This window comes from Eschrichtius robustus, chromosome 16 (genome assembly GCF_028021215.1).
Source record: "Eschrichtius robustus isolate mEscRob2 chromosome 16, mEscRob2.pri, whole genome shotgun sequence".
NCBI lineage: Eukaryota > Metazoa > Chordata > Mammalia > Artiodactyla > Eschrichtiidae > Eschrichtius > Eschrichtius robustus.
Window position 1 is genome coordinate 84,933,386 of NC_090839.1, and position 27,093 is coordinate 84,960,478.

A 27,093-nucleotide genomic window follows, 5' to 3' on the forward strand; every position below is an offset into this window, starting at 1 on the left:
CGGTAGCTTTCATCTACCAAAAGGCAGCGACGGATGGGAATGGGAATTAACATTGCCAAACTGGACCATCCTCTAAGCAAGCAGGTGTGCTGGCCGGACCGACATTCAGTGCACTGGGGAAACAGGCGTACATCATGTTGGAGGCCCGGGCCACCACCTTGACACTTAGGGCAGGAGCTCTGCCTCGGGGGTCACGAAGGCTCCCCTAACGCCATCAAGGCCCAAACGAGACCACAGCAGCCCTCCCGGTAAGCGCTTCCAAATTCTTTCCATCGGAACACTCTGGCCACCTCACCTAACCAGCAGCCGTGGGAGCTGGTTTTCTTCAGCACGGGGCGGAAACTGGCCTATTCTTTGGGGAAGAAAGGGTCACGTGACTGAAGACTGGGCATGAGGGCTGGAGAAGGCCGTATTCTCTCCTGTCCTTCAGAAGATTCCCACGGAGGTCTCACAGAGGGGCTGAAACGATAACCTCCCAGTGCCAGAGACAACAGAGCTCCCCGAGGCCAAGTGGGAATCCTGGGGAAGTGACCTCACGTGGCCATGGAGGGGCAGCCCAGGGCAAGGGAAATGGCTGTGACGGATCTTAACAGCTGAGCAGGAATGGACAGAGTGCAGAGGCGGGCCAAAGGCAAGGCCCTCTGAGGCCCGAGACGGCCCCTGCCTGCAAAGGAAACAGCTGTGAGAGCTTCAGGAACAGGTGGAAGTCAAGAGGAGAGTCCCCGTGCCTCACAGAGAACAGCTGTCTGTCCGTGTTGTGCTCACAAGAGGGAAGCCGCCTGCCCACCAGGCCAAGATACACTCATGGACGCCACACTTCTAGGTTTTCTCTTCCCAGATCCCACTTGCCTCACGTTTCTGAGGGGTGAGGGGTGAGGTCGAGTGGGAGCATGGTTAGTGAGGTAGAAGGGGACAAATGAGTGTGACAACAAAGGACATCCAAGGAGGGAGCCAAACCTCCAGGCTTAAGGGGCACGGCTACCAGCCCACCACGCTCGCCAGGACCTCTCCCTGCTCCATCTCCCCCACGCAGCTGGCTTACTGGCCTCAGAGAGGAGCAGCCTGGGACGGCTAAGGACAGGCTCTTGTTCTCACAGGCCCGTCGAGAGGTGCCTGCCATAGTGCATTTAAGGCAAAGGCTACTGTCCCCAAGTTCAAGACCTAGTAAATCACCACCGCTGTTTCACTCTGTGCCCATCCCTGAAGGACGGGCGTTATGCTCCCCCTGGCTCCTCTGCTATTTTCAGGGAGGTTTGTTTTCCTACAATCAGAGGAATGAAAAACATTGCATAGAAAGTCAATAGAGTTCATTGATCACCCCTGCATGTAAGGACATGAATTCAGGGAGAACAAAGAAATCCAGGCCAACTTTAGCCAGAAAGGCACCTGCCTGCGGACAGAGCTGTCCCGTGACTCGTCCCAACCTCTTAGGGCACGACTTCCAGGTGATCTGAGGATAGTTAGCTGATGCCAGAGCTTGCGTACAACCTGCCCTCTGCTTGGTCTGCTCAGGGCTGTGGGCTGACGTGGCCCCAGGCATGGAGGCATTCGGGTGTTTCCTTCCTCCTGGAGCTGGCGGCTGGGCCTGGGGCTGGCTGGGGAGGGTCTCTCACAGCCAGAGGGAGCACAGACGCACACTTAACCCAAAGCTCTGTTGTACTCTGGGTCTGGACCACCAACCAGCATATGTGGCTTGTAAATGGGGGGTGGGGGGGGGGGGAAACAAAGATGCCCACAGGAGGGAGATGAGCAGGGAGGCATTTGTGCTTTGGAAGTTCAGGGAAACTGTCCCAGGGAGGCCATGAACTCTCATCTTTTTGCCTCGGTCACTTTCCCAGACGTAGTGGCCATGGCTTGAGAGTAGTCATACAAGTCAAGATCCTGGCATTTCCTGGAGACTTCTCTCCAGTCTGCTGACCGTAAGCCACCTCGTGTCGTGATGTTCTTTGGGAAGGTAGGCTCTGAGGAAAACCGAGTTAGAGCTAGATGGCTGCGGTAATCCTTTCTAAAGAAGGGCGGCCTGGTAGACAGAAATCACAGACAACCCTGCCTGATCCAGAAGTTCAAGGGAAGAGGTCATCTGGGAGCCAGGTGGCGGGAGCGAGCGGGCACAGGGCTGGGACAGAACCCACACCCCTTCCACCTCAGACAGCACAGGAGAATGTGGGCAGGAACCAAGGGTCAAGAGGCTGAACGTGAACACTGATTGTATGCGGAGCCTCCACTTAGCCAGCTAAGTAACGGCAAAAACCTTAACTTATGAACACTGCCTTCAATTAACAAAAAGAAGCCATTTAAAATGGTATAATGGAGCTTGTAGTTAAGCGTTAGTGTTTTATACGAAACCGTTTTCCCCAGGGGAGAGGTACAAATCAGCTTTTTAAACTGATGGAGCGGAAAGAGGAAGAGGTCGGCTGCCTGTGGGAGCTACTGCTTGGAACGCCAGCCAGCTGAAGGTAAAGCCCACGGAGAGGATGCTGTTCAAGGCACTTGAATATTGCTTCTCAAGATGAAAGATCAACCCTTGGACTCAAAATGAGGGGCGCAAAGAGGAGGGGGACACCCCCTCCCCCCCCCCCCCCCAGGTTTCTGTTATTTAGTGGCAGCTCTTAAAAGTATTATAGTGACAGCTTAACACAAGAGATCATAGGGTTGGGATCGCAATCAAAAAAATAAAATAAAATAAATAGAGGAAAAAATACAAACATGGAACTGCAAGCAAAATTTAACCAACTGATTGTATCGAGCACCCAGATGTAAGTCTGGCAAAAAAGATAGAATGGAAATCAACAATAACCTAGTTTAAAAAAAAAAAAACAACCAACAACAACAAAAATGACTAAATTGCCTGGAAGAGCCAAAGCGGCTGTTTTCGACGTTACTATTTGGCCACTAGGATGGACAGATTTATACTTTTTCAGTTTCCTCAGATTTCACACCTTAGTAAATAACAGTCATGCCTTTAAAACGAAAATACTACCCTAGTATTCCCTGTTAACGCCCTGCTTTTCGTTCTAATGAAAATCAGGTATTTGGAGATTCAGCACACGTGACGACAAAATTCCTCCTTGAGGTTTTCGTGGAGAGGACACCACAGTACTGTCAGGGGCTCTGCTGCTGTTGTGAGGGTCACGAATGCAAACTCGCTCTTCTCACCGCACCTGGATTCAGCCAGATGTGAATCCGTTTTCCCCTTAAGCTCCTCCATGTTGAATTCTCTGCTCACTGAACCAGATTTCAAGTTCAGAGATGATATGCAACCATCGAAAGACAAACGGCCTGCCTCCCAGCCTCCTAGAGCCTTCTGCAAACTTCTTATTCATGAAAAGGCATTGTCTTTAGTGTAGTGACTCTTAAACTTGTGAAAACTTGAACTAAGTGCTGCAGTTGCAGGTTAAAAGACTGTAAATGAAAATACATAATTTCTAAAACATCATGCAAGAAATGTGGTTTCACATCTTACAGTCAAAGTCCTACAAGTTAATTAATACAAGCACACTGAGGTGTAATAGCGGGAGCATACCTTTAAAATTAGAACTCCCTCCCACCCCCCCCCAAATCAAAAAAAGGTAATATTAATTAAACTTAAGAAATAATGAATGCACCATTAAAATGTCATCCAAAGATGTTGACCTAAGACAAAGGTTTCAATGATACACAATACGGTCAAAAAGGTTTCAATCAGTAATATACAGTATGACAACTACATCTTGTAAATTATACCCAATACTGCCGGCAGTCTATCCCTCTAAAGAATATTTGCCCCTCTCATCCCTTCCTAACAATCAGATAATAAAATACAGCACCTATAAATAAGCAAAAAAAAATATATATATATACCGAAATCATCTATTGTTAGTTTAAAGATATGGCAATAAAGGAGTCTAAATTAGCAAACTTGTAGAAGCCATAACTGATAAAACAGCTTATTGAAAAAAGGTGGCAGTAATGCACTCTATGTGTGCACAGGTACTTAAGAAAATACACAGATGTATAAAATTGCACACACGCACACACGCACACTCTCATCCACCTCTGTTCTCACGCGTATACACATAGACGACAGGAGGAATCAGAGACAAGTTAGACTTTTGATTTGTACTTAGACTGCCCTAAACTGTGCATAAAAGAACGTTCCAAGAGGCAAAATGAATGGAGGGCCAATGGTCTGGTCTGGATGTGAAGAGCATCAGCGTTTTGGTGTGAGTTTGGGCCATCTCTACGGGGGTGGGAGCCGAGCCCAGACTGCCACGTTCTCTCTTCTGCAGGGAAGGAAGGAGGCTTCCCACGACGTCAACAGTCATCAGTGCTTGTGGTGGGAAGAAAGGGAGAGAGAAAGACAGAGAGAGAGAGAGAGAGAGAGAGAGAGAGAAAGAGAGAGGGAGAGAGAGCGAGCGAGAGAGAGAGCGCGTGCGCGCGCGAGCCCTGCCCAGGCCCAGGGAGCGGCGTCCCCTGGTGGGGCTCAGTCCATCAGGTGCCCGGGAGAGTGGTGTGAGGTGCGGTGCCTTCTGTGTCGTGGAAAGACTGCTGCCTACGAGGGGCCCTGTGTGGCCCCAGGATCTGCCTGCGGCGACCTTCGCGGCCTACTCTTTCCTCCTTTCTTTCAACGCTCGTATGTGTGCAAGACGCACTAACACAGACGTAAGACACCATAAATTAAACAAAATGAACGGGTACATGCTACAGTTCTAACTTGTCTCCTACACCTCCGACATATGAGGTCTGATCAGCGTGCTCTGCGGTTAGAGGTTAAAAAGCAGATTATAAAATACCTAGATTCGGATCTTTTCTTTTTGTCCTGATTTGGCCTAGAATGGAGTGTATTAAACGAACCCTGGTCAGCAAAAGCCCAGAGTCAGTTAAAGCTATGGATCAATGTGCACTACATGTCAGGATTCTATTCACGTACAAGAAAACACTACGTCAGCTACCACAAAATCAGATAGTTTCCTGATGTGACTTTTCTTTTTGTTAAAAAATATGTGAAGTAAATGTGTTTTACTTTAATTCAAAGTTTCAAAGGAGAAGATTCTTTGCTTGAAAATATTTAGGAATCCAAACTAGTGTGTTTAGAGTCGGTTTGACTGTGCAATCTCTTAGTGGCAACTGAACAGCTACAAAAACTTTCTTTTTAAATTTTTCTGAAAAATCCCCCCCCCCCTTTTTTTCCTGGTTTAAGAAGATAATAGTGTATTATCGCTCTGAAGCCATTAGATGGCAGATAAAAAGCCCCCTTTTAATATGTGGGTTTGATTTTTTTTTTTTTTTTTTTAAAGCCCACACGAAAGAGGAGGGCGCAAGGCAAAGCTGTAAGAGTTATTCCAGAACCTGTGGAAATCACTTAGGGCAATAAAAAAAACACTTCAGGGTACAAAAAAGCTCGACTACACATTTCCGTTTTCTTCCTTGAAAACACGACATAGATTGGGCTTAATGCTCCTTTGTTTTCTATATGCACCTTGGCCTATGGCGATTTTGCCCTGTGGCCCGCAGGGCGGTAAGTGCGCAACACGGTCCAGGCCGCGGAGTCGGCGCCCCCCCCCCCCCCCCCACCGCCCCTCCTGCCCGGCCCGGCTCGGCCAAACTCGGCCAGACTCGGCCCAGCTCGGCTCGACTAGGCCCAGCTCGGCCCGACTCGGCCCTGCCCGGTCAGGCGCGGCCCGGCTCGGCCAGACTCGGCCCGGCTCGGCGGGACGGGCGGGCGGCGCCCTCTCAGAACTCCCATTCGATGGGCTCCTCCCGGCTGGCGGCCTTCTCCAGGCGGTGGATTATGCTGTTCAAGTTCGCGGCCTTCTTCTTCCTCAAGGGGTTGTCTCGCGAGTCCCTGGCGCCCGCCGCCTCCGGGAGGCCGAAGAGGCTCTGCAGCGAGCTGGGCCTGCGGGCGGCCGCGGGCGCGCTGGTGCTTGGCAAAGCGGAACTCCTGTCGGCGCCGTCCCGGGCCCTGCACGGGCCCTCCTCCGGCGGGGCGGCTGAGGTAGCGGCGTCCTCCCCGGCCGCGGGCGCGGCGGCGGCGGGGTTTGGCACGGGCCCCGGGCCGTCCGCGGGGCCCTCGGGCGGCGGCGGCGGCGGCGGCGGCGGCGGCGGCGGTGGCGGCGCCCGGGGCCGGCTCTCGTCGGTGGCGGCGTCCGGGGCCGGGGCCCCCGAGGGCGGCGGCTCCGCCTTCTCCGCCGGCCGCGGCGCCTCCTCCCGCTCCTCCGGGGCCGCGGCCGCCTCGGCCGGCCCTCCCTGAGACTTGGCGGCGGCCGCGGGGCCGCCCGACTCTTCGGCGTCCGCGGCGCCCGGGCCCTCGGCGGCCTCCACGCCGTCGCAGCTGTCGCCCTCCGAGCTGGGCGCTGCCCGGCCGCTCCGGGCCGACGGCGAGTCGCTGGCCCCGGCCTGGCCCTGGCTCCCGGCCTGAATCTCCTCAATAAACAGTTCTCTGCGGATCCGAGACCTACGAGACACAAGCAGGGGGGCGCCATGAGGGGGCCGCCGCGCACGGGCGCTCTGCGCCCCTTCCCTTGCGGCCTGAGCCTCCTGCCATCTCCGCCGCACGCCCTCTCTCCGTCCACCGCACCCGCATCTCACACTCCCACCCGCCGGACAGCCGTTGAGGCCCCTACGGGCCCCAGAGCGGAGCAGGGCCCGCTCCCCGGCGGCCCTTCTTTAAAGCCGCCCCCCCCCCGCTTCCCAGCCAGGAGCCAGCAGAGACCCCGCGGTTTCCTAAACCCGGTGCCTCTGCGTAACCTGTCCCTTGGCTGGCATGCCAGTCCCCTCTTCACAAGGATGGAGCGCCAGCGTTACTTATTTAATGGCACGGTTCCTCCACCTCCAACCAGGCTGTGAATGGCGAGGTCCCATTCTAGCATGGTGCTTGGTGTACAGTGATAAAGGCCGACTGCATTCATACATGGAAGGCGAGCGTGAATGATAACCACTGCTTCCTCATCTGGACTTCGTGACAGAGAACCAATTACTAGTCGGTGCCCAAAGTGAAAATCTTCAGTGTCCCGCTCTGAGCCACGGGCCAGGCAGGGCCTCTGGTCAAGGCTGAGGTGGGATTCTGACAAGTTATGTATTTCAACTAATTCCCTCCTCTAAAAGAAAAGCAGGAAAGGGTCATTTCTGATCAAGCAGGAAGGAGACCAAATAACGTGCTCCAACGCATCAAGCAGGTTTTAATCAAGCTGAGTTCAGCCTACGGTGGAAAGTGTGCTTCACTGTTTTGTCGGGTCTGAAGGAAACAGCTACAGAAGGGCCCTGGCCTTCCCTGTTTTGGAGCCCTTCGTGATGTCATGAAAGGGCTGTTGTTAAGTCTGTTTTGTTTTGTGTCGGAATTTCTCTTCCCATCGTGCTCACAGTACTAGGCTCAGTCAGAAGTCTCCCCAGGTGTTTCTTCCAAAGAGCTGAAAGAGCCTCTGATCATGAGCCAGCTGTTAGTGGAAAAGCATCTTCAGGGAAAGGAGCACCAAGCCCAGTGTCCTGCAGAAAGTGGGCCTGCAGAAAGCCCTGGGGTTAGGCACACACAAAGATATTTTCTACAGTGCACGTAACTCAATAAAGGTTAACATTTTTTGAGAACCCACACTATGCCAGGTCCTGTGCTGGACGTAGGGAGGCTGGGGCCAGGGAGAATCCGGCTGTAGTTGAGTCCAGTATATCAGAACTCTGGTCATGGTTATCTGCTACATGGTTTTTTTGCTCCATACATAGGGTGAGCTCTGACCCTTGTCCTGAAGATGCTTCCTGAGCCAGAGCTACCCGCGTGAGATCCTGAAGCCCCCCAGAAGTTCCCAGGGATAACGGAAGACTTTCCTCCTTCCCTGGGGCTACCTTGGGAGCCCGTGAAATGGCAGCTCCCATAAACAGCTTCCTGGGCACTTTGCTGGGAGGGCGAACCTGCTCTTTGCTGGCTTTTAAGCCCTTTGGCAGCCAGAAATGCCCGTTGGGATGAACACCCAATCCCATTCCAGCCTGGTTACGGAGGTGGGAGGCTAGACGGGCAGCTGAGGGTTTGGTCCCATCCAGGCCACAGGCCCACCCCTTGGACTAACTCTGAGTCTCAGGGGCAGCCTGGCCCGGCTTGGTGAACAGGCTTTTTGGAACCAGGCAAACCTGGGTTTGAAATCTGGCTGGTCACTCACTAGCCGGGCAACTTGGGCAAGTTCCTTAACCTTTATGAGCTTCAGTTTTCTTAGCAGAAAAATATGGAGAATAGTGTCTTCCTTGCAGAGATGTTACAATTAAATATCAATGTATACTACAGGACACAAAGTAGACAAAAAAAAAAAAAAAAAAAAAGTAAAAGAAAGAAAAAAAAAAAAGGAACTATTCTTCTGTTCTTACCATCTAGCTGCCTTTTCAACGACAAAGTCCCCGTTATAAGCACTGAGGCTGAGACAGAAAGGCTGAGGGAAGAAAGGGACAACTTCACGCCCAGGGCCTGGGATCCAGGCTGCCACCCTCACTGGCTCGGCTAACGTGTATAATAACCTTTCTCTGTAAAACGGGGCTGGCAGCAAGCACTGAATTCCACTGCTGATCAGAGGAAGTGATGAGATAACATCTACAAAGCTCTTGGCTCAGTGCCTGGCACATGTTATATGCTCAGCAGATACGAGACGTCATCCTTCTTAGCCTAGGTTTGTCTCCATGTCCCTGAGGAAGATTATCTTCTGGTCTAGAAAGATCAGGTCCCAGAAGCAAATCTGGTTTTCAGACAAGTCACGCAAGGCTGACAGGATGCCATGGCTTTTAGGGCTTGGGAGAGTTTCTTCTAATGGACCTGTTCTTCTCCAGGAGACCAGGTGTCCTGTGCTATGTTGTTCTGAAACTCCTGGGTAAGTGGTCACCCTAGAATACTTCTAATTTCCTTAGGGTGAAAGGGTAAGAGGAAGTAAAGTTTTATTATTTTTTTGATGGGGGCAAAAATCGACCCCAAACATTACTAAGGGTTCCAGTGGCGCAGTAAAAAATAAATCAACTTCTGTTTAACTCCTGTGGAAAGAACCTAAGAAACTGCCCTCTCGCTTAGGAATTAAAACACGCTCAGTGCATGTGTGCTGAGTGCTACTGTGTGCTCGTCCTTGTGTGAAGCTCTGTGAGACGTACCAGGTAAGCTGGTCTGGACTAAGCATTTAAGGGAAGAGCTAAAGCCATGGAGAGAGTGCTCGCTCAGCTGGAATCTCTGCTCTGCACTTTTCCTTTGGGTGACCTTAGGCAAGGGACTTCCAATTCTTTGGGCTTTATGCCAGTTCTGAATGACCTGGTGCCGCTTCTCATCCAACCTATTTTGTGGCTTATAAAATTCTTCTCTAGTTCAGTTCTTCTTTCAAGACCCTGCCGTATCATACCTCTTCCAGGATAGTCATCCAGATCTCCGCAGGTGAAACTCATCTCTGCCCTTGGTTATCCCACGTGACTTACCAGCCTGCTTTGTTGTGGAGTACGTTTGACGGAAGGCATTTATTGCACATCCATCTACTCTTAGGTCTGGACCTGAGCTCATGACTAGCTTTTGAGGTTCTACTGCTATTCTTCCCATCTCCCGCTTCTCTCTTTATAGCTGAATTTGCTTAAATGCTCAAGTGAGGCATCTCCACGATGACCAGCTGACCATCATGTGATGGCAGTACTATGGTGGTCAGGAGGCCAGCTGGGAAACGTGGAGAGTGCATGCCCTGGCCAGGAGGCAGTGATTGCCACTCAACTGAGGCCTGTGGGGGGATCTGGAAAAAAAAAAAAGGTGGCCCCAGCAGGGCCAGGGGAAATGGCTTTGGAGATGTTTTGTGCGACTGGTAGCACCTTTACCCAGACACTCAGCAATCTACAGCTTCCGGCACCCCTGTCCAGGGTTGTGATTCTCGCATTAAAATGGACGTAACTTGCAGAAGACTCAAAAGTACACATTCAAGTGCACCTCTGTGTCTAGAAAGTGAAAGGAGGATTGTGTGACACCTGGCACGGAGAGGCTCTGGTGAACTTCTGCCCACGTTTCCATTCACTAGCCTTCACTGCACTTTAGTTTACTACTTTGGAGGTTTCCTTCCGTGCAGAGGGAGCTCTCCATTACTGTAACTGCTGACCTCACTCTGCCTCTGTTTTTATCTGATTGGTAAATTTAGGATGAATAAGCTAGCCGGGCTCAGCTCATGTACTTTGTCTTCTTGGGAGCCAGCCTACACATGGGGAGGCCTGCCGGGGCCAATGGTGCCATGATGGATAAACTGGCCTGGTTTTCAGGGTCAGGGAGCAAGTCTGTTTGGCTCTCACACTAAGCTACATCTGCTAACGTAGCCTTCATCAGCAATAAAGGTATTATTTTGGCTCCCATCTAATAGTTAAAAATTTTCCAATTTGTTCAGATCCTGGGAACAATTGTGCCCTGTCAGAAGCTCCAGCAGAGCCTATCCGATGAGGCAGGCCCCAGTTTGAGACACAACTCCTCCCTCTAGCCCCTGACTGTCTGTGATCTTATGTTGCCTGCCACTTATTTGAGGTGAGGAACCACGAGGGCTCCACCTGCACTGGTTATACATGTGTACTTGTCACCTTGGTATAACCAGGAGCACCTACCCCAGTTCTGCCGAGCCCTAGAGAAAATGATGTTTTGATGGGAACTAGCGATCGAGATGGCCGAGTACAAGGCATTAAACAGGCAGGAATTTCCATCAGGCCACTGAGAATTCTTGGTTTCTAGCAGTAGGGAGTCTTGGTTATAGCGGTGATCGACAATTCATTATCTGTCAGTGGATCTCCATTATCTAATCCCAACATTTTACCCCAGTCCTTTGTTCTAGAGGAGAGCACCGGGCCCTTCCCTCCTCAGGTAAGTTATTTAACCCCTCTGCGCTTTATGTTTTCATCTATAAAATGTGGAAAAAACTATATCTCTTACACAGTTGTGAGGATCAAGTGATACAGTGCTGGTTAAAACAAAACACATAGCTCAGTGTCTGTAGACCTAGTAGATGCTCAATAAATCTTCATTAACTCATGACTTTCCCAGAAGAAAGGGTCTTACACTACTTGATTTAATTACAAAACTAATCAAACTAATTTGGAAAACAATACTGTAAAAGACCCTGAGAAAGCACTGAAAAAATCACCAAATACACGGTCACTACTGTGGAACCATGAATGACTACACTCTCCCTTTTTAAATGATAGCCCTGATAGATTTTTTTTCTGGTCTCTAACTATATGACCCTACGTCTTTGGGGTTTAAAACGCCAGTACGAATAAGAAGCCAATTAACTGACCAAACCCCAAGTTCTCAGTCCCCAGCACGTTGTCCTTGTGCATGGTGAACGGCCAGTCTGCAGTACCCGTCGGCCTCTTCCCGAGGGCTGAACGCGCGCTCTCTAAGCTGCAGCTGACTTACTGGGCGAGAGCAGGGCCGTACCTGTAATTGTGGAACCAGTTGATGACAGTGCTGGTTTTCAAGTTGAGCTGGGTGGCGAGTTCTTCGATGGTTTTTGGGGACGGGTATGGCTTTTGCTGATACGCTCGTTTCAGAGCTTCCTTCTCTTCGGGAGCCAGCACCACTCGGGGTTTCTTCAGCTGGTGCTGGGGCTGGGGGCTGGCGCCCTGGCTGTAGTCGATGCCAGCGGACGGGGGCTCGCAGGGCTGGCTGTCGCTGACCGAGCTGTGCCGCCGCTTCATGTAGGCTGAGGGAGGGAGAGGAGTCAGACTGAGGTGCAGGCGCCGCGGGGAGACCCGCCCCGGCCCCGGCCCCGGCCCCGGCGCTACTACGCGGTACGCCCTCCGCTCCCAGACATTGTTGGGTGGGGCGTGGCGGCCCCCTGCTCTTCCGAGGGCATCTCAAAACGCCTGGACCAGAACCATTCTGAAACCCAACACACGCTCATCGAGGACCTGCTCTGTCGTGACGTGAGGTCCCCGTCTGTCCCTGCACGACCCACGGTTTAGTGGGGACACAGAGAAGTATACAGATAGGCGGCCCCAGTAAGGTGTGATACGGGAGGCCAGCGCGGGGTGCCACGGAGGCGGGCGCTGAGGGACAGCACTCAGCTCAGCCTGGGGAGGGGGCTGGGGAGGCTTCCCGGGAGACATGATGATTGAACTGCACCGTGAAGGACAAAGGGATTAGCCAGAAAAACGAGGCAGCGAAGTAGAAGATGGTAGGAGGCTGCTCCAGAAAGCGGGAATAGTGGGAGCAGAGACGCAGAGGCACGAAACAGCACAGAGTGTGGCGTGTGTGTGCGCGTGCGCGCGCGCACGTGGGGGGTGGGGGCTGGTGGAGTTGCCGGACCCAAAGGTGGAGAGATGGGCGGCCAGGGTAGGCCACAAGTTTGGACGTAGGTATTACCTAGAAAGCAGTGGGAAGAGACGAAAAGATTCTAATGAAGGGAATGATGTGATCAGCTCTCTGCTTCTGAAAGGCTGCCTTGGCGACAGCTCGGAGCGTGGAGTGGAAAGGACTGAAAGGAAGAAGCTCAGTCGGGAGGAAAGAAGAATAAAGATCTGCGCTAAGGCAGTGGTGATGGGGCTGGAGAAAAGCAGACGGATGGTGGAGCTGTGAGGCGTGGAACTGACAGACGTAGTGGCTGACTCAGCGAGGGACCAGAGTGAGCGGCGCTGAGGACGGCCCCCTGGCCTCAGGCGTGGGAGGTGAGCTGGGTGCTGGTGTCATTGGGCTGGGTATCACAGAAGGAGCGGACTAAAGGGGGAAGATGACGGTTCGTCTTGGAAACGTGGAGTTTGAGGGGTCTCTGGGTCACCCACGTCGAGATGTTCTGTAGGCAGTTGGAAAGACAGGTGTTAAGCTCAGACGAATGGTCCGGGCTAGAGAGAGGAACTTGGAACCACTAGAACAGAACCTGTAGTTAAGTCCGCGACCTTGATGAAAAAGAGAAGGGCCGGGAATGGAATCCTGGAAAACACCCACATGCAGAGGATACCCCAGGAAGCAGCAGCCGTGAAGGATCCAGAGACGGGAGGCAAACCAGGAGACAGTGGTGTGAGGAAGGGATGAGTGAGGAGTGAGGGTCCCTGCGTCAGTGCTGCAGAAAGGAAGGTCCAACAAGCACCCAGGATGTCCTGGGTGCTTAGACATTAGGAGGTAACTGGAGGCCTCGGTGAGCAGATAGAGCGGAGCTGTGGGAGCAGAAGCCAGACCGCAGTGGATTTAATAGTGAACAGGAGGTGAGAAAGTGGAGGTAGTGGGCAGGAGTTACTATTCTAAGAAGCCTAACTGTAAAAGAAACGTGAGAGACAGGATGGCTTCTAGAAGGGAAGTCCCAGGTCGAGGGTGGCCCTTTAAAGATGAGAGAGAGCTGATGTTTCCAAGCTGATGGGGGAGAAGACAGAGAGAGCTGGGGCTACACGTGAGGGAGGAGACGGCCACCGGAGGTGCATGAGGTGGGTCCTGAATACAGGAGTAGGAGTGGGGGGGGAAGGGTGGGGTGGGTGGACATACAGACACGTTTATAGGGACTGAGGTGGGGAGAGTTGATGGCCTTGGTTTTCTTTATGAAGTAGGAAGGCAGGAGGAGGGGTGATCTGAAGAGATGGAAATGGGAGTCTTGAGAGAGGTCGGTGAGAAATGGTGGTGGGGATGGAGGGGGTGATGGCGGGGGTGGGGAGAAGCACAGAGGACCCTACTGAAACCGGAGATACAAATCTGAGGCGGCACCGACCCGTGTAGGTCCCAGACGCCAAGGAGGTTGGGTGAAGAAGACGGGCAGGGCGCTAACCCAAGGCTGGGATTTGCAGGGGGATGAGGAATGAAAAGGTGTGCGATAGAGTATCATGGCCAGAGAGTACCAAAGCGGGGATCGGGGCAGGGGGTGGTGTTCTGGGGAAGGAGAGAAGGGCAGCAGAGGGCAAACTGCTGGGGGAAAGCCTGGGAGGGGATATCCAGGCTCTGGAGCCATCTGGGGTCAGCTGGGATGAACGGAGAAACGTGGAAAGGTGGACGGACAGGGAAATGTGGTCAGTGACGGGGGACCTGAACTCAGGCTTTGAGAGGTAGAGTAGTTGTGGGCGAGGATGCAATTTGGGGAATCAAGGGTTGAGGAGGTCAAAGAACTTGAGGCCTGGGTGCTGGACAGGTCAGATGGGGCTTAAAATTCCCCTGGATGAGGCAGGACATGGGCGTGGAGGAAGGCGCTGATCCAGGGGCCACAGTCTTGAGAAAACGTAGACAGTGAGCAGGAGGTTGGCGGACGGAGATGAGAAGGGGCTTCGAGAAACCCTGCTGGACCGAGCTTGGAGGAGGCTCCTAACCCAGGAGGGGAGGAGCGGCCAGAGCAGGGCTCAGAGGTCAGGAAATGCGCGGCCCGGAAGGCACAGCAGCTGGCGCGAGGGGAGGACGTGTGCTGTTCACGTGTCTTTTGACTGTGGAATAAGGGTTAGGAGGAGCGGTGGGGAGCGGGCTGAGACAAGGCTCAGGGACTCAGGTGCGACTGTCACCCGGGGATGCGCTGCGTGGGCTGGGAGGTAAATGGGGGGTGATTCCTGGGAGATATCTGCTCTCCCAGTGCTGTGTGTGCTTCGTCTGCTCCTTTCTGTTGTTACGTGTCATTAATCACCAACTACGCTTCAACTTAAAAACCATCTGGACTTCTTGAGCAAACGAATCATCCATAGAGGTCATTCTAGTGAACTAATTTGGAATACGGTCTGAAAATTCCTTAAAACTTCTGAAAACTGATGAAAGTTGAGAAGCAGTGTTATTTAATTCAAACGGCACGGGGCAGTAAGAGTAGTATCTGTCAGCAGCAGCAGCAAACATCTGTCATCTGGTCCTCACAGTTACCCTACGGGAGACAGACCAGTATCACTCCTACTTACAGGTGGAAAAACCGGAGCCTAGAGAGGTTCAGTGGTTCACCTGAGGTCACACAGCTAGTAAGTGAGCGAACTGAGAGGTTGACCTAAGTGTGTTCGGGGCAGCACTGCCTGCCCTGCCCAGCCGGCTGGTGGCCAGCCCCCCTCCCCGCCTCCGCCCCGCCCCGCCACGGCATGGGAGCGGGGCCTGGGGCTGTGTCCACGGGAGCCGAGGGAAGCCAGGGAGACACACTTCAGCAGCACTGACACGTGGGTCTCAAATGTCACAGAAGACTATCAGGGTCCATCTGTAGCCTCCAGGGAGGGGAGCCCAGCCCCCGAGCTAGCTGAGGCTGCGTGTGTGTGTGTGTGTGTGTGTGTGTGCGTGTGCGCGCGTGTGCGTGTGTGTGTGTGCGCGCGCTATCTCATGAAGGGAACAGAAAGCAGAGGGCGGACTAGGGTAGAGAAAGAGATTTACAAGAATGAAAGAAAGGAGAACAATAAAAGATTTGCGCTGAAGGGAGAAGAAGCAAAAGCTTTTACGGAAGAGGAGGAAGTGCAGCGTACATGGGAAGCCTACAGTCTGGATTGCCTGGTGCAGAATTTTTAATCTAGGCTAGACTGGGGGCAAAGCTTATTTTCATCTATTTTAAAGGGATACAAATTATTTTAATAACTCTCATTTCGTGAGCGCTTATATGTGCTGGTTGTTATGCTAGGTACATTCTAATCCTTACAACCGGAAAAAGTATTACCTTCATTTTACAGATGCTGAAACTTAGGCTAGGGGGTTACTTAACGTGCCATTTTATGATTAGAACTCAGACATAACTGAGAAGCAAATCTTCTCACCCTAAAATGAATGTGGTGAAGAGTCAAGAGGCTAGAAAGAAATGAGCCTGGTCTGTCCAGCCAGCCCCCTCGCGTTGGGCGGGTGACCGATCGTCTATGGAAATCACAGGAAGTGCTGTGCCCTGGGTCACCCGCTGTCGTGTCTGAGGGGTCAGATGCCTCGGCCTCCCGCTGGGGCTGGTTAGCGAGCACCCCTACTGGCGAGAGTTGACAGGGGGCCTGCAGCTGCTCAGGGACTTCGGGATGTGAGTGAGGAGGGGCCTGGGCCCCAGCGAGACAGAACTCTTCTGTGACACAAGATGGCGCCCAGAGCCTGTGCAGGAGGGAGTGGAGGCCTAGGAAGCCCCCAGAGATCTATTTGTGGGGACTGAGGTCCTTTTCTACTGGCTCAGGAGAAGCACCCCAGGGAGTGGTCGGGCCAGGGCCCGTGCACAGGAGGTGGCCTTCGGGAGGGATGCCTTCTGACAGAGCGCGTGCAGCTTTAAAACCGCTTGGGGTGGGCTCTTGTTGAAAGTCTGTGATGGAGGTATTGGGTTCACGAGACCATTCTCTCTGCTTTTATGTCTGAAATTTCCCATGATAAAAAGTCAGAAAGTTTTGGGGGGGGGGGTGTGATGTGGCCCCTGGCCTCTGGAGCCTGCAGCAGTGCCTGCAGCTGCCCACGGCTGCAGCCTGTGTCAGAGCCTCGGTCTGCAGTCTGAGGGCGGGCAGGGCAGGAGCCCCCCGGAAGGGCCCCGGCTGGCGTGGCAGCCGCTGCCTGGGCACGTGGTCCCGGCGTGGCAGGCACTCGGCCCAGGGCAGCAGAACACATGCCTATCTGAGAGCACTGGCTGCGAAGCCTAACAGCCCACGTTTGGATTCCTGCTTACGCCAACCTGAAGTCAGGTAAGTTTCATGATGCCAGAGCCTCATTTTTCCTGGATAATAGCATCTCTACTGGATGGAGTTATGTGGGCTGAGCGAAGTCTCAGCACAGTGTCTGCAAATAGGAGGCACTTTGAACCTACAAGTCTCTAGACCAGAGACTCTCCCTCCCTCTCGGAGCCCAGCCCTTTCCCTGGTTGGGTGAGGACAGCGATGCCGGGCTGCAGGTGAGCCGCACACGCCCCTGGCGTGAATTCAGAGGGTTCGAGCCTGGGCTCCACCCGCCCCCGGCTCGGGCGCGCTGGGCGTGGGGCCGGGCACAGTCACACGGGTGGGTGTGACGCCCCCTCTTTGGTGAGGTCCCCTGCAGAGGCTGAGGACGGCGGGCGGTCACGGCTTCCTACGGCCAGACCAGCAGCTGGTGCCCGCTCTCCCACACCTAAGGGATTCAGCAGCCCCCAGGTGAGCTCGCAGCACTAAAGGTGACAAAGGACTGTCCCCTCCAAGGGGAGGACTCACTGACGAGGGACGGCACGTGCAGTGCAAACCAGGACACAGAGCAGGTGTCACTTCCTGCCACCGAGGAAATCCCTCAGGGTTTCTCCTGTGCCGTAACCTGTAGCAGAACGCTGCTCAGCATTTGAGGGGGCTCGGGATGTGTCTGGAGAAGAGAGCTGCTCTTAGCTCTCTAGGAGGTCGTATCCTCTACAGCCCCAGAGACTGTAACGTAACGGCAAGAGAGAGGTCTGTCCTGGCAGGAATTTGCTCTGCTGTTCTCCAGGCTGGGCGACCTCCATGGAGGCGGCTAATTTCTCTGAACCAGAGACTTCTTATTTACAAACGCATTTTTTAACCACCTCTTTGTGGAAGCCCTGCCATGTGGTACACGTGCGATGAAGTGTTTTAATACCCCACCCACCCAACAAAACAAAAGACAACAAAGGAGCCACCACCAAGTGGCCTTATTCTCCTGAAGAAGAAAAAGGTACACTGGTCGCCAGGGTGACTTAGGAATTATCACAGTGCCCCCCAGGGCTAAATGCCTTTGGGTTCAGGCTGCTAGGCAGGAAAAGCCACAAATCTTCCCAGTCCTTTTAGGTACTCATCGGTGGATGATCGTCAAAAAATCCTTTGCCCTGCCTTACAGTCCCTTGGGCATGGATCAATGTCCCTCCTCAGCTTGGTGTGAAGGCTTTACAAGCAACAGCGCGTTTATAAATGAGAAAGCGATTGGCTGGGGCAGGCGGCAGGGAGTTACCTTTCTTTTCCATCCGTTTCATGTCCATCAGCTTCTCCACGTTGTTGGGGTCATTCAGCCACAGCTGCATCCGGACAAAGGGCTCCCGCCCCTTCAGACTGAGCTTGTGCCAGGGCTTTGGGCGAGCTAGGAGGTCGGAGACGGAGCCTTGGGTGAGCCCTAGGATGGTCTCCCCAAACAAGCGCTGACCTAGAGAGAGAACAGAACCAAGAGTGATGTCACTGCTGAGACCCAGGGATCTGGTGGGACTAGTATGTGTCAGGTTAAAATCAGAAACGGGGGTTCAAGACCCACAGTCTGATCAGCTGGGTCCTGGCTTAGAGCGAGCACTTTGTAGCAGCACGTCCTCAACCAGACTGGTAACGAACTCCACTGGTGATGGAGTCAGTATTACTCTCGCATTCTGGCTACACACAAGGCTTCCCTCAAAAAAGCCTCTGGGCTTCGGATGAACCGAGGCCTGGATGACACCTGCGGCTTTTATCAGAGGTGGTTAATCCCAAACCCGAGCGCAGGAGGTTAAGCAGCTCGTGGGGAGACCTCCCTTTTACAGCCTCAAACCACAGGGCCGTCTGCACCGGCTCCTTTCACGATTAGTGAGGTTACCAGGTCCTGCTGAGAAAACAGGCCACTTGACCCAAGGTCACAGCAGGAAAGAGAAGAAGAAAGAGCTCCTCAGCTTTATTTTCCTGAAAAGCGGGCCATTTCCAACTCTAAAGTCTGTCCCCGCAGTTCAGGCAGCCTGCTCCCCAGGCTGATCAGAGGGTATTCCGCTCTGGAGAGCACAGCGGCGTGAGGTCTGCAATGTTCGCCGGAGGCTTAGAAAGAAAATTTCTCTCCTCTGAGAGCCATTCAGCTGCCAGTGAAGAGGGACCACCACTTTTAAAGGTACGCACGAGAACCAGGCACAACCTGGAGGACTGGACGGGAGGACTTAAATGAACAGGACCGCTAGTGGAAGTGGAGACCGGGATCAGAGGCCAGTGTCTGGTACCATCAAGCCTACGGACCACGACACCGGCTCTGCCCCTCAGTGCAGGGGGACCGTGGACCACCGGCTTGTTCCCCCTGCGGCTCACGTCCTCCATCTGTGAGAGGGAAACACCCCCAGCTGCGCTCACAGCAGTTACAAGAGAAGCGGGGCTCTAAGCAAAAGTTTACTGCACGGAAAGCTTTGGATTTGAGAAATTAAGTTTTTTTGACATCAGTCATTTTAACTGAGATATATACATTTACTGATTTTGGTAAACCTGTGGTTTCCCTGCTTTTCAGACTCTCAGTTTAGCCTACAAACACATCCTAGGTCCTTACCATTTTTTCGTTGTGGTAGTTTCAAACCAATTTTACCTAATTCTAATCTGGCAAGCGAATCTCATTTCATTCCAAGGAGCTTGTTATGTTCAGGAAAGCGATATATATGAACAGCTAGTTACCATTTGCTTGACCCACCCAGTTGTACGGGGCGGTGGAAATCAAGCGAATTATTCTTAGAAAATTAATCTGTATTACTTCTAGAGGTTTCACAGCAGTGGCGCTCAATCAGTTTGGAGTCCCAGACGTATTTGAGAGCCTGAAGAAAGCGACTGACCCTCACCCTTTAAAACGTGCGCGCACACACACGTCCTGCTGTGACTTTAAGAGACTAACCCATGAACACCCCAAGACCCCAGGTCAGAGGTTAAGAGGATGCCTGGGTCTTGACCAAGCTGCCTAATTCGTCTGTAACTTGGCCCCCTTTGCGTCTATTACTCCTCGCACACACCCTGGGAGGGGAGGCAGCTTCTTCCCCGGAGAAGCCGAGACCAGTCGGAGCAACTGTGAAGACGCCTCTTATCGCCAAATCCAGGTGACGCTGCGATGGAGCCTCTCCTGCTCAAAGAGGAGCAAGTCGTCTCCCTGGTGTGAGAAGTCTCACCCCTCAGACCACAGATTTGCCTTCACAGCAAATCGGAACCCCGACTGTCGGGCTCTCCCGTGACGCCATCCAGATGCTACTGGGCTCGTGCCGATTCTGCCCTGCTCTGCACGATCCCCACCCCCTCGCCCAGGAGTCAGAGCTCCACTGGGCATGCCCCCATCGGCGGTCGCAGCGTATGGCCTGAGTTGGCTCCGGCCGGCATGCTCGTCTTCCAAGAGGTCCTGGTTGGGGTGCAGGGGCGGGGCTGGGCTGGGCTGGGACTGACCTTAGACCTCTAACACCCTTATGAACCCTGAGTGCTCACAACTATAGGACATTTTAGGTTCTTATAGGTAGCCTGTGAACGTTTAAACCCTTTGGCTGGCTCAGCCTGAGGCCCCCTTCCACTCGTTCTCCCTGAGAACTCCCAACAGGAAACGACCTGCCACCTCCTGACCGAGCAGTTGGGGAGGGAACCTACCCAGGTTGTTGTCGGTCAGCACCTCCTTGACCCTCTTGGTTATGCCGTAGGTGTCCAGCTCTGGAGACATGGCCACCAGCTCTTGAATGCTGAGAGCCGAGTGTCCGGACAGAGGCAGTGGGGTGGTGGGCTGGGAGTCTGAAGCGGGCGGGTCGCTGGGTTCCGGCGGTTTGCCATCCTTACTTGTTTCAATGGGGGGACAGGGCTGCTGGACCAGTTCAGTCAAACTCTTCACTGATTCGCTAGAGCTCATCGGTGATTCGGGTGCAGGGCTGCAGCTGGCAGAGGTCTTTGGAGTGCTTTCTGTAATCAAAGCGCACAGAAAACCGAGGCTGAAAACAGCTGTCTTTCACCATGTGCATCTACTTTCCTTATCTAGGAATTACTAATTAAACGTCTGTTTAAGAAGGAGACAGTATGGCAGTCTATGGATTTAAATGAATTGTTTCATAGTTTTCTGGCTGAAAATTAACCTTTCATTTTCTGTATTAAAAAATAAAAAACAGCAACAGAAGAAAAACTAGGGGTTTAAAGAGAAAGTTTCTGAAGGCTCAATAAAGGGCATTCTGTTAAAAAATACGTCCTATTAGTCACGTGCTATCACTGTCATGATTTCTTCCGATGGAACCCCTTAATTCTGTAATTCAGGAGTACCTTGGCTAGATTATAATTTGCATACTTATTTTGTCCATAATTTCCAGCACAAAATGAATGGACGTAGTATTTTAAATGAGGGCTGCCTACGATGTGTGGTCACCACAGTGACGAAGACCCTTGAAGATGAGACCTAAGGCCTCGGCCACCTAGTGCTGAGCTGGGACCCCAGGTCGGTTCTCACTGTGATCCCGGAGGGCTCCATGGCGCCTTACGTGGAGGGAACCGATGGAAGGGGGTGCCCACCCTGCTCTCTGCCAGAGCCCAGGATGTGCTTCTGAAAGCCTAGCTCTCTGTCTACGCCATGCTGTCACCAACACCGGAAGAGACAGGGCCAGTGTGGGCAGTCAAGTCTCCATGCTCTCCTTTCTTAAGAAGGAGCTGTCTTGTTGCAGGTGCCCGGCAGGGAGTGCCACGGTGCTCTGTTGGTGAGTGGTCCCTTCAGGCCTCTCTGTTAGCATTACCCGTAAAACCTGACATCCGTTCTAGTTTTGGGATGCCTGGAATAAAGGCTTTTGCCATTTCCTAATTTCCAAATACAGAGAAAATGCAAAGTGACCTAGCACTGTGGTCCTACCCACAGGGTAAAACCTGCCTTTGGCTCAGAGTCTGGGTGCAATCTCTGCCCCCACTCCCTGCTCCCACCAGGCACGGCACACGGTGAGATCCCACAGCACCCTGTGTGAGGGGCCAGGCGAGGCGCTGTCACAGGGCTCTACAGCCCCAGAGAGATGACAGCTCACGAGGCTGGGCCATGCAGTGAGTGTGAACACACGTGGGCGGCCCCCCCAATACCCGCGACCTGACTAAAGAAAATGCAAAACTAAGGAGTAACTGAATTTCAACTGATCGTATAACTGGAGTGTCCTTCGATGGACATATGATGTCCAGGATAACAACCTATTCTCAACTCAAGAGGACGGAAAATGTATTCCAGATACAAGGGATATTTTGTATAAATACCTAGAAAGAGAAAATCCCAAATAAAACAACTGCAACTCAACCGGTAAACCCATCTGTTGTCCTAAACCAGGACAGAGTTCCACCATCACATAACGCTGTGTCCTCAACCTGGAAGATCAGGTTAAAAATAAAAAAACCAAAAAAAAAAAAACACTGGTTTGTGAAAGCTGTAAAAGAGACAGACGTAAACAGCAGAAACGGTCCATATAAATCCTTAAGGCAATCTGGATCCTACAAATCGGATTTCTTCTCTCTGCTCACTCCAGGTCATCATACAACTGGATATAAAACCCAGCAAACGTTATTTTTGAATCTGAAGCAGCAATGGAATTGCACTGTGAACTTGCCCTGAGTCACCCAGGCGAGGGACCAATTTGGCAGATCATTCATCTTGCTCACTGTATACTGTCAAGGATGGCATGAATTCCCCACATGATAAACAGATTTCTTCTCAGGTTTGTGTCCTTTAACCCACAGCAAGGTCAGAATCATGGCTGCCTGGAGAACATACCGGCCGGCACTGCTGCCCGAGCACCACCCCTGTTTTGTTCTGGGCACCGGCGCAGGCGGGTGCTCTGAATAGCTCGAATGGAGGCATGTTTCTTTCTTCCAGGCATCCTCAGCAAGACACTCGCACACATTTTTGCCAGGAAAACCCTCTGAGAGAACTGACCAGAGGAGCTCGCCACACGTTACTGGCGTCCCTCTGTGCTCCCAACCGTGACTGCAGACAAAGGTATCCCCGCCCCCCCCCCCCCCCCCCCCGCCGCCGAGATCAAAACCCCACTGGGCCTTGGAATGTACTGGGTGGCTGGTATCTGCACCTCCACCCTGAGTCTGTGTCTAAACTGTACTGGCTGAGTGACAATTGTTCACCGACAGACACAGGTGCACACAGGTGCCACCGTGGTCTCAGGTCACCGAGAGCAGAATTGGGCCCACGTTTTTGGAGCGGCCTCGCTGGACACACCACGAAGCCACAGGCTCAGAACATCACATTGGAAAGTCATTCAGTTCTCTAGAAAGCTACTTCCAGTAAGCACCACAAAACCAGACCCATCAACCAGCTCCCATCGACCCCTGGTGAGGGGACCGGGCCCCTCGGTGCCAGGAGGACAGGTGCCCGTATGACTCACCATCTTGACAGAACACGAAACGTGGTCAACAGAGAAGAAGAAATATCTTCTTTTCTAAAGATTAGCAAATGGAGCCCTCTGATTAAAACAAGACTTTTTGAAAGAACAAGGCTCTGTGCTCTTCTGTGTAACTAAAAATAATTTAGACAAGAAAAAAAAGGAGGAGCCCTGGGCTTGGCACTAAGGCATTGAGCCTGGGGATGGGGGCTGCCTCTACTAGCTGCCGGTGCTAACTTGAATAGGATTCCTAACTTCCTGCAACATCCCGGTTTCCTCATCTGAAAAATGCAGACAGGTTGGTAATGAGGAACGAACCTGCCACGTGGTCAGCGCTAAGGAAACCTGAATTCGATGTTAAAAAAAAAAGAGTTGTTATTAAATTGAACATATTTGTCTATATAAAGGTCCCCTGGGACTTCCCTGGTGGCGCAGTAGTTAAGAATCCGCCTGCCAATGCAGGGGACACGGGTTCGAGCCCTGGTCTGGGAAGATCCCACGTGCCGCGGAGCAACTAAGCCTGTGCGCCAGAACTACTGAGCCTGCGCTCTAGAGCCCGTGTGCCGCAACTACTGAAGCCCACGCGCCTAGAGCCCGTGCTCTGCAACAGAGAGAAGCCACCGCAATGAGAAGCCCATGCACCACAACGAACAGCAGCCCCCGCTTGCCACAACTCGAGAAAGCCCGTGCGCCGCAACTACTGAAGCCCACGTGCCTAGAGCCCGTGCTCTGCAACAGAGAGAAGCCACCGCAGTGAGAAGCCCATGCACCACAACGAACAGCAGCCCCCGCTTGCCACAACTCGAGAAAGCCCGTGCGCGGCAACGAAGACCCAACGCGGCCAAAAAAAAAAAAAAAAAAAAAAAAAAAGGTCTCCCCTGCACGCAGCGTAAATCTCTTCATGATTTATTGCTGTTACTTCCATAGTTCCTGGCACACGACTGAGATGTGCTGGTGATAGACTCAACAGCTACATCTTGTGTGATACCATTTAGATGACATTCTGGAAAAGGTAAAACTACAGGGACAGAAAACAGATCAGTGTTGCTAGGGGTGAAGGGCAGGAGTTGCCTACAAAGGGGCACGAGGGAATTTTGGGAGGCTGATGGAATTATTCTATATCTTGATTATTGAAATGCACAGAACGCTTCTATGCGGGCAGAGTGAATTTTACTGTATGTGAATTGTATGTCATTATCAGCTTACTTAGGACAAAAGTGCCAGCAGAAAGAATGAATGAAGATGCATTATTCCATCCTTCTTTCACTCATTCCCTAAGTCTGTTCAGTCAGGCCAGTGGGAATACGGCAGTGAACGTAGCACACAGCAGGGGGGTGGGGACACTGATGTGGCCTGGGGATCAGAGACCTCCTGGGAGGGTGACATTTCAGGGGGACTTCAGGCATGAACAGGAATTAGCCAGCTAAGTTGGGAGGAGTAGCAGTGACAAGGAAGGGAGATAGATTGTTCCAGACACTTGGTGGGTTTGAGGCATCAATAAAATTGAACGTAGCAAGAATATGAGGCAAAGAGAGGTGGTCCCCAGGGGCTGGGTTGTGCAGAGGCTTTGAATTGGTTAAGGTGTCTGTTTTAATTTTTGGGCAGTCGGGAGCCAGGGCACGTTCATACGATACACCACGTGCTATAAACAGCGGCAAGAGGCTCAGGACTACAGCCGCGGGGACCAGCATGGAAGCGTAATGGCGAGCCCACAAAGCAAGGCGCAGGACGAAACAGATGACAACACTGGTGCACAAGCCGAAAGCCCGCACGCGCTACGTGCTGTGTGTGGCAGTCAGACCCGTAGCGAGGGTATCAAATCCCGTCCAGGAAAGACAAAGTGCACATGCAGGACGGACGGTAGCTGACTTCTAGGAGGAATGAGACTAGGGAGAGGCTGATGTTTTATTCCTTAAAACATACAGGATTGAATAACGACCAATTCAGTTTAGCCCTTTATTTAGGGCTAAGGTTGGGTGATCGGCATTCGCTGGGTTATTCTGTAATTTCATGTTTGAAACATTATAGGCCTAACGTCAGAGAGTAAGAAAGTAAACAAGTTCACTGTTGCTTCAGTACAGAGAATGAACTTGCAGACAGCATGGCTGGGGCCGGGAGGTCGTCGGGGACAGCGGACGGTGGCTGAGGAGGGCGGGCAGTGGGGTGGGGAGAAGTATGTAGGCTCAGGAGAGATTTAGGAGATTGCGTCAACAGGACTGGGGGCTGAGTGGATGTAGGCGGAGGGCTGAGCAAGAGGGGGTGTGCCCCACGTTGCGGCTTGGGCTACGGGGTGTGTGGGGTGCCGTTCTGAGAGGGTGTGCACTGCGGCAGGAGTGTCCTGGGGTGAGGGGGAAGACAATGTTAAGAAACCTTATTCTTGGGGCTTCCCTGGTGACGCAGTGGTCAAGAATCCGCCTGCCAATGCAGGGGACACGGGTTTGAGCCCTGGTCCGGGAAGATCCCACGTGCGAGGGGCAACTAAGCCCCTGCGCCACAACTACTGAGCCTGCACTCTAGAGTCCGCGAGCCACAGCTACTGAGCCTGAGTGCCTAGAGGCCGTGCTCCGCAACAAGAGAAGCCACCGCAATGAATGAGAAGCCCGCGCGCTGCAATGAAGAGCAGCCCCCGCTCGCTGCAACTAGAGAAAGCCCGCACGCAGCAATGGAGACCCAATGCAGCCAAAAATAAATAAATAAATAAATAAAAGAAACCCTATCCTATGACCTCTTGTAACAGCAGCTAGTGCTCAAGCGAACGTTTCTTGTGCACTCACTGTGCGCCAGGCACTGTGCTGAGGCACGTGTCCACGTGCCCGGACCTCAAAAATGCGATGGTGAGGCCCTCAAAGCCAGCCCACCTCTAGGATGAGGGAAGGGGACTGAAACACCTTTACAACCTCACGTGAATGCAGCCGTGCGCTAAGGGCATTTACACACTGGTTCATTCAATCCTCACGATGGTCCTGCGGTGGAAATATAAACCCCACACTCCAGGCGAGGAAACTGAGGCTCCAACGGGCATTGTGACTTGGCCCAGGTCACTTGGGTGGAGCGAGGATCTGACCAGCTCAGGAGCGGAAAGCCCCCACCGGCCAGTCACTGCGGTATCACAGCAGCCTGCCTCTGCCTTCATTCATTCATTCACTCGCCCAAGCGAACTTTTTTAGAGCACCTGCTCTCTGTCGTACACCCTGCTCAGCAGTGGGGATAAGATGAAATTTTTTGTTTTGCTTTATTTATTTTATTTTTATTTTTTTTAAAGATTTATTTTTTTATTGATTGATTGATTGATGGATCGATTGCTATGTTGGGTCTTCGTTTCTGTGCTAGGGCTTTCTCTAGTTGCGGCAAGCGGGGGCCACTCTTCATCGCGGTGCGCGGGCCTCTCACTATCGTGGCCTCTCTTGCTGCGGAGCACAGGCTCCAGATGCGCAGGCTCAGTAGTTGTGGCTCACGGGCCCAGTTGCTCCGCGGCACGTGGGATCTTCCCAGACCAGGGCGCGAACCCGTGTCCCCTGCATTAGCAGGCAGATTCTCAACCGCTGCGCCACCAGGGAAGCCCTGTTTTGCTTTATTTTATTTTATTTTTGGCTGTGCCTTGCGGCTTGTGGGATCTTAGTTCCCCGACCAGGAATTGAACCAGGGGCCGCGTCCTAACCACTGGACCACCAGGGAAATCCCCAAGGATAAGAGAAATTAGACAGAGACCTTGCTCTCAAAGAGTCTGCAGCCTGCGGGACTGGGGCAACTGAAAATGCGTGATTTGCATTAAGAGCCCAGCTACACAGACCATCTATCCAATTCTGATGGCAACAGTAAGGTGTTACATTTAAAAAGTGATTAGTGTGGATTAATTTTTGGGGGAAGGCTTCGAATCTTGCAGAAGAGTAGCCCGGTTAGTAAGACACAGATAGCACAGACAGTGACTCAAGGCCGCCTGAAATACACAGAGCTTTCAGGAACTATAAGAGGATTATGAAAAATATTATATTCCAAAAACAGCAGGCAAACAACAGCTGCCTTAAGTTTTCAATAGAAGCCAATAGAAAATCCACACCCGCCATAATTTTCAGAGACAAATCTCTCTGCAGATTACCCAATCCACTGTTGAAATTTCCATACCCAGCCCTCTATCTGCAGTAATAATAACCCAAATTCCATTTAGTGCTCATTTGAGCAGTCAGGATAAAGTCATTTCTTATTATCTCCCCACTGTGTA

General features: G+C 52.4%; 1 protein-coding gene across 6 annotated transcripts in view; it reads right to left on the bottom strand.

Moving 5' to 3' along the window:
- Nucleotides 1-27,093, bottom strand: part of CUX1 (cut like homeobox 1) — a 371,822-nt gene that overhangs the window by 20,138 nt on the left and 324,591 nt on the right. Inside the window, exons 21-24 of one of the 6 annotated variants that reach the window (XM_068565277.1) lie at nt 20,125-20,427; nt 17,747-17,935; nt 11,384-11,648; nt 5,583-6,433 (exon numbers count right to left, since the gene is read on the bottom strand). The exons of 3 other annotated variants lie outside the window; for them this stretch is intronic. In XM_068565277.1, the coding sequence (XP_068421378.1) occupies nt 5,713-6,433; nt 11,384-11,648; nt 17,747-17,935; nt 20,125-20,427 (1,478 nt within the window). In that variant the 3' untranslated portion in view covers nt 5,583-5,712. Of the gene's footprint in view, nt 1-5,582; nt 6,434-11,383; nt 11,649-17,746; nt 17,936-20,124; nt 20,428-27,093 lie in introns of those variants that run through there. 2 more of the 6 variants (XM_068565276.1, XM_068565278.1) reach the window with 2 other exon arrangements.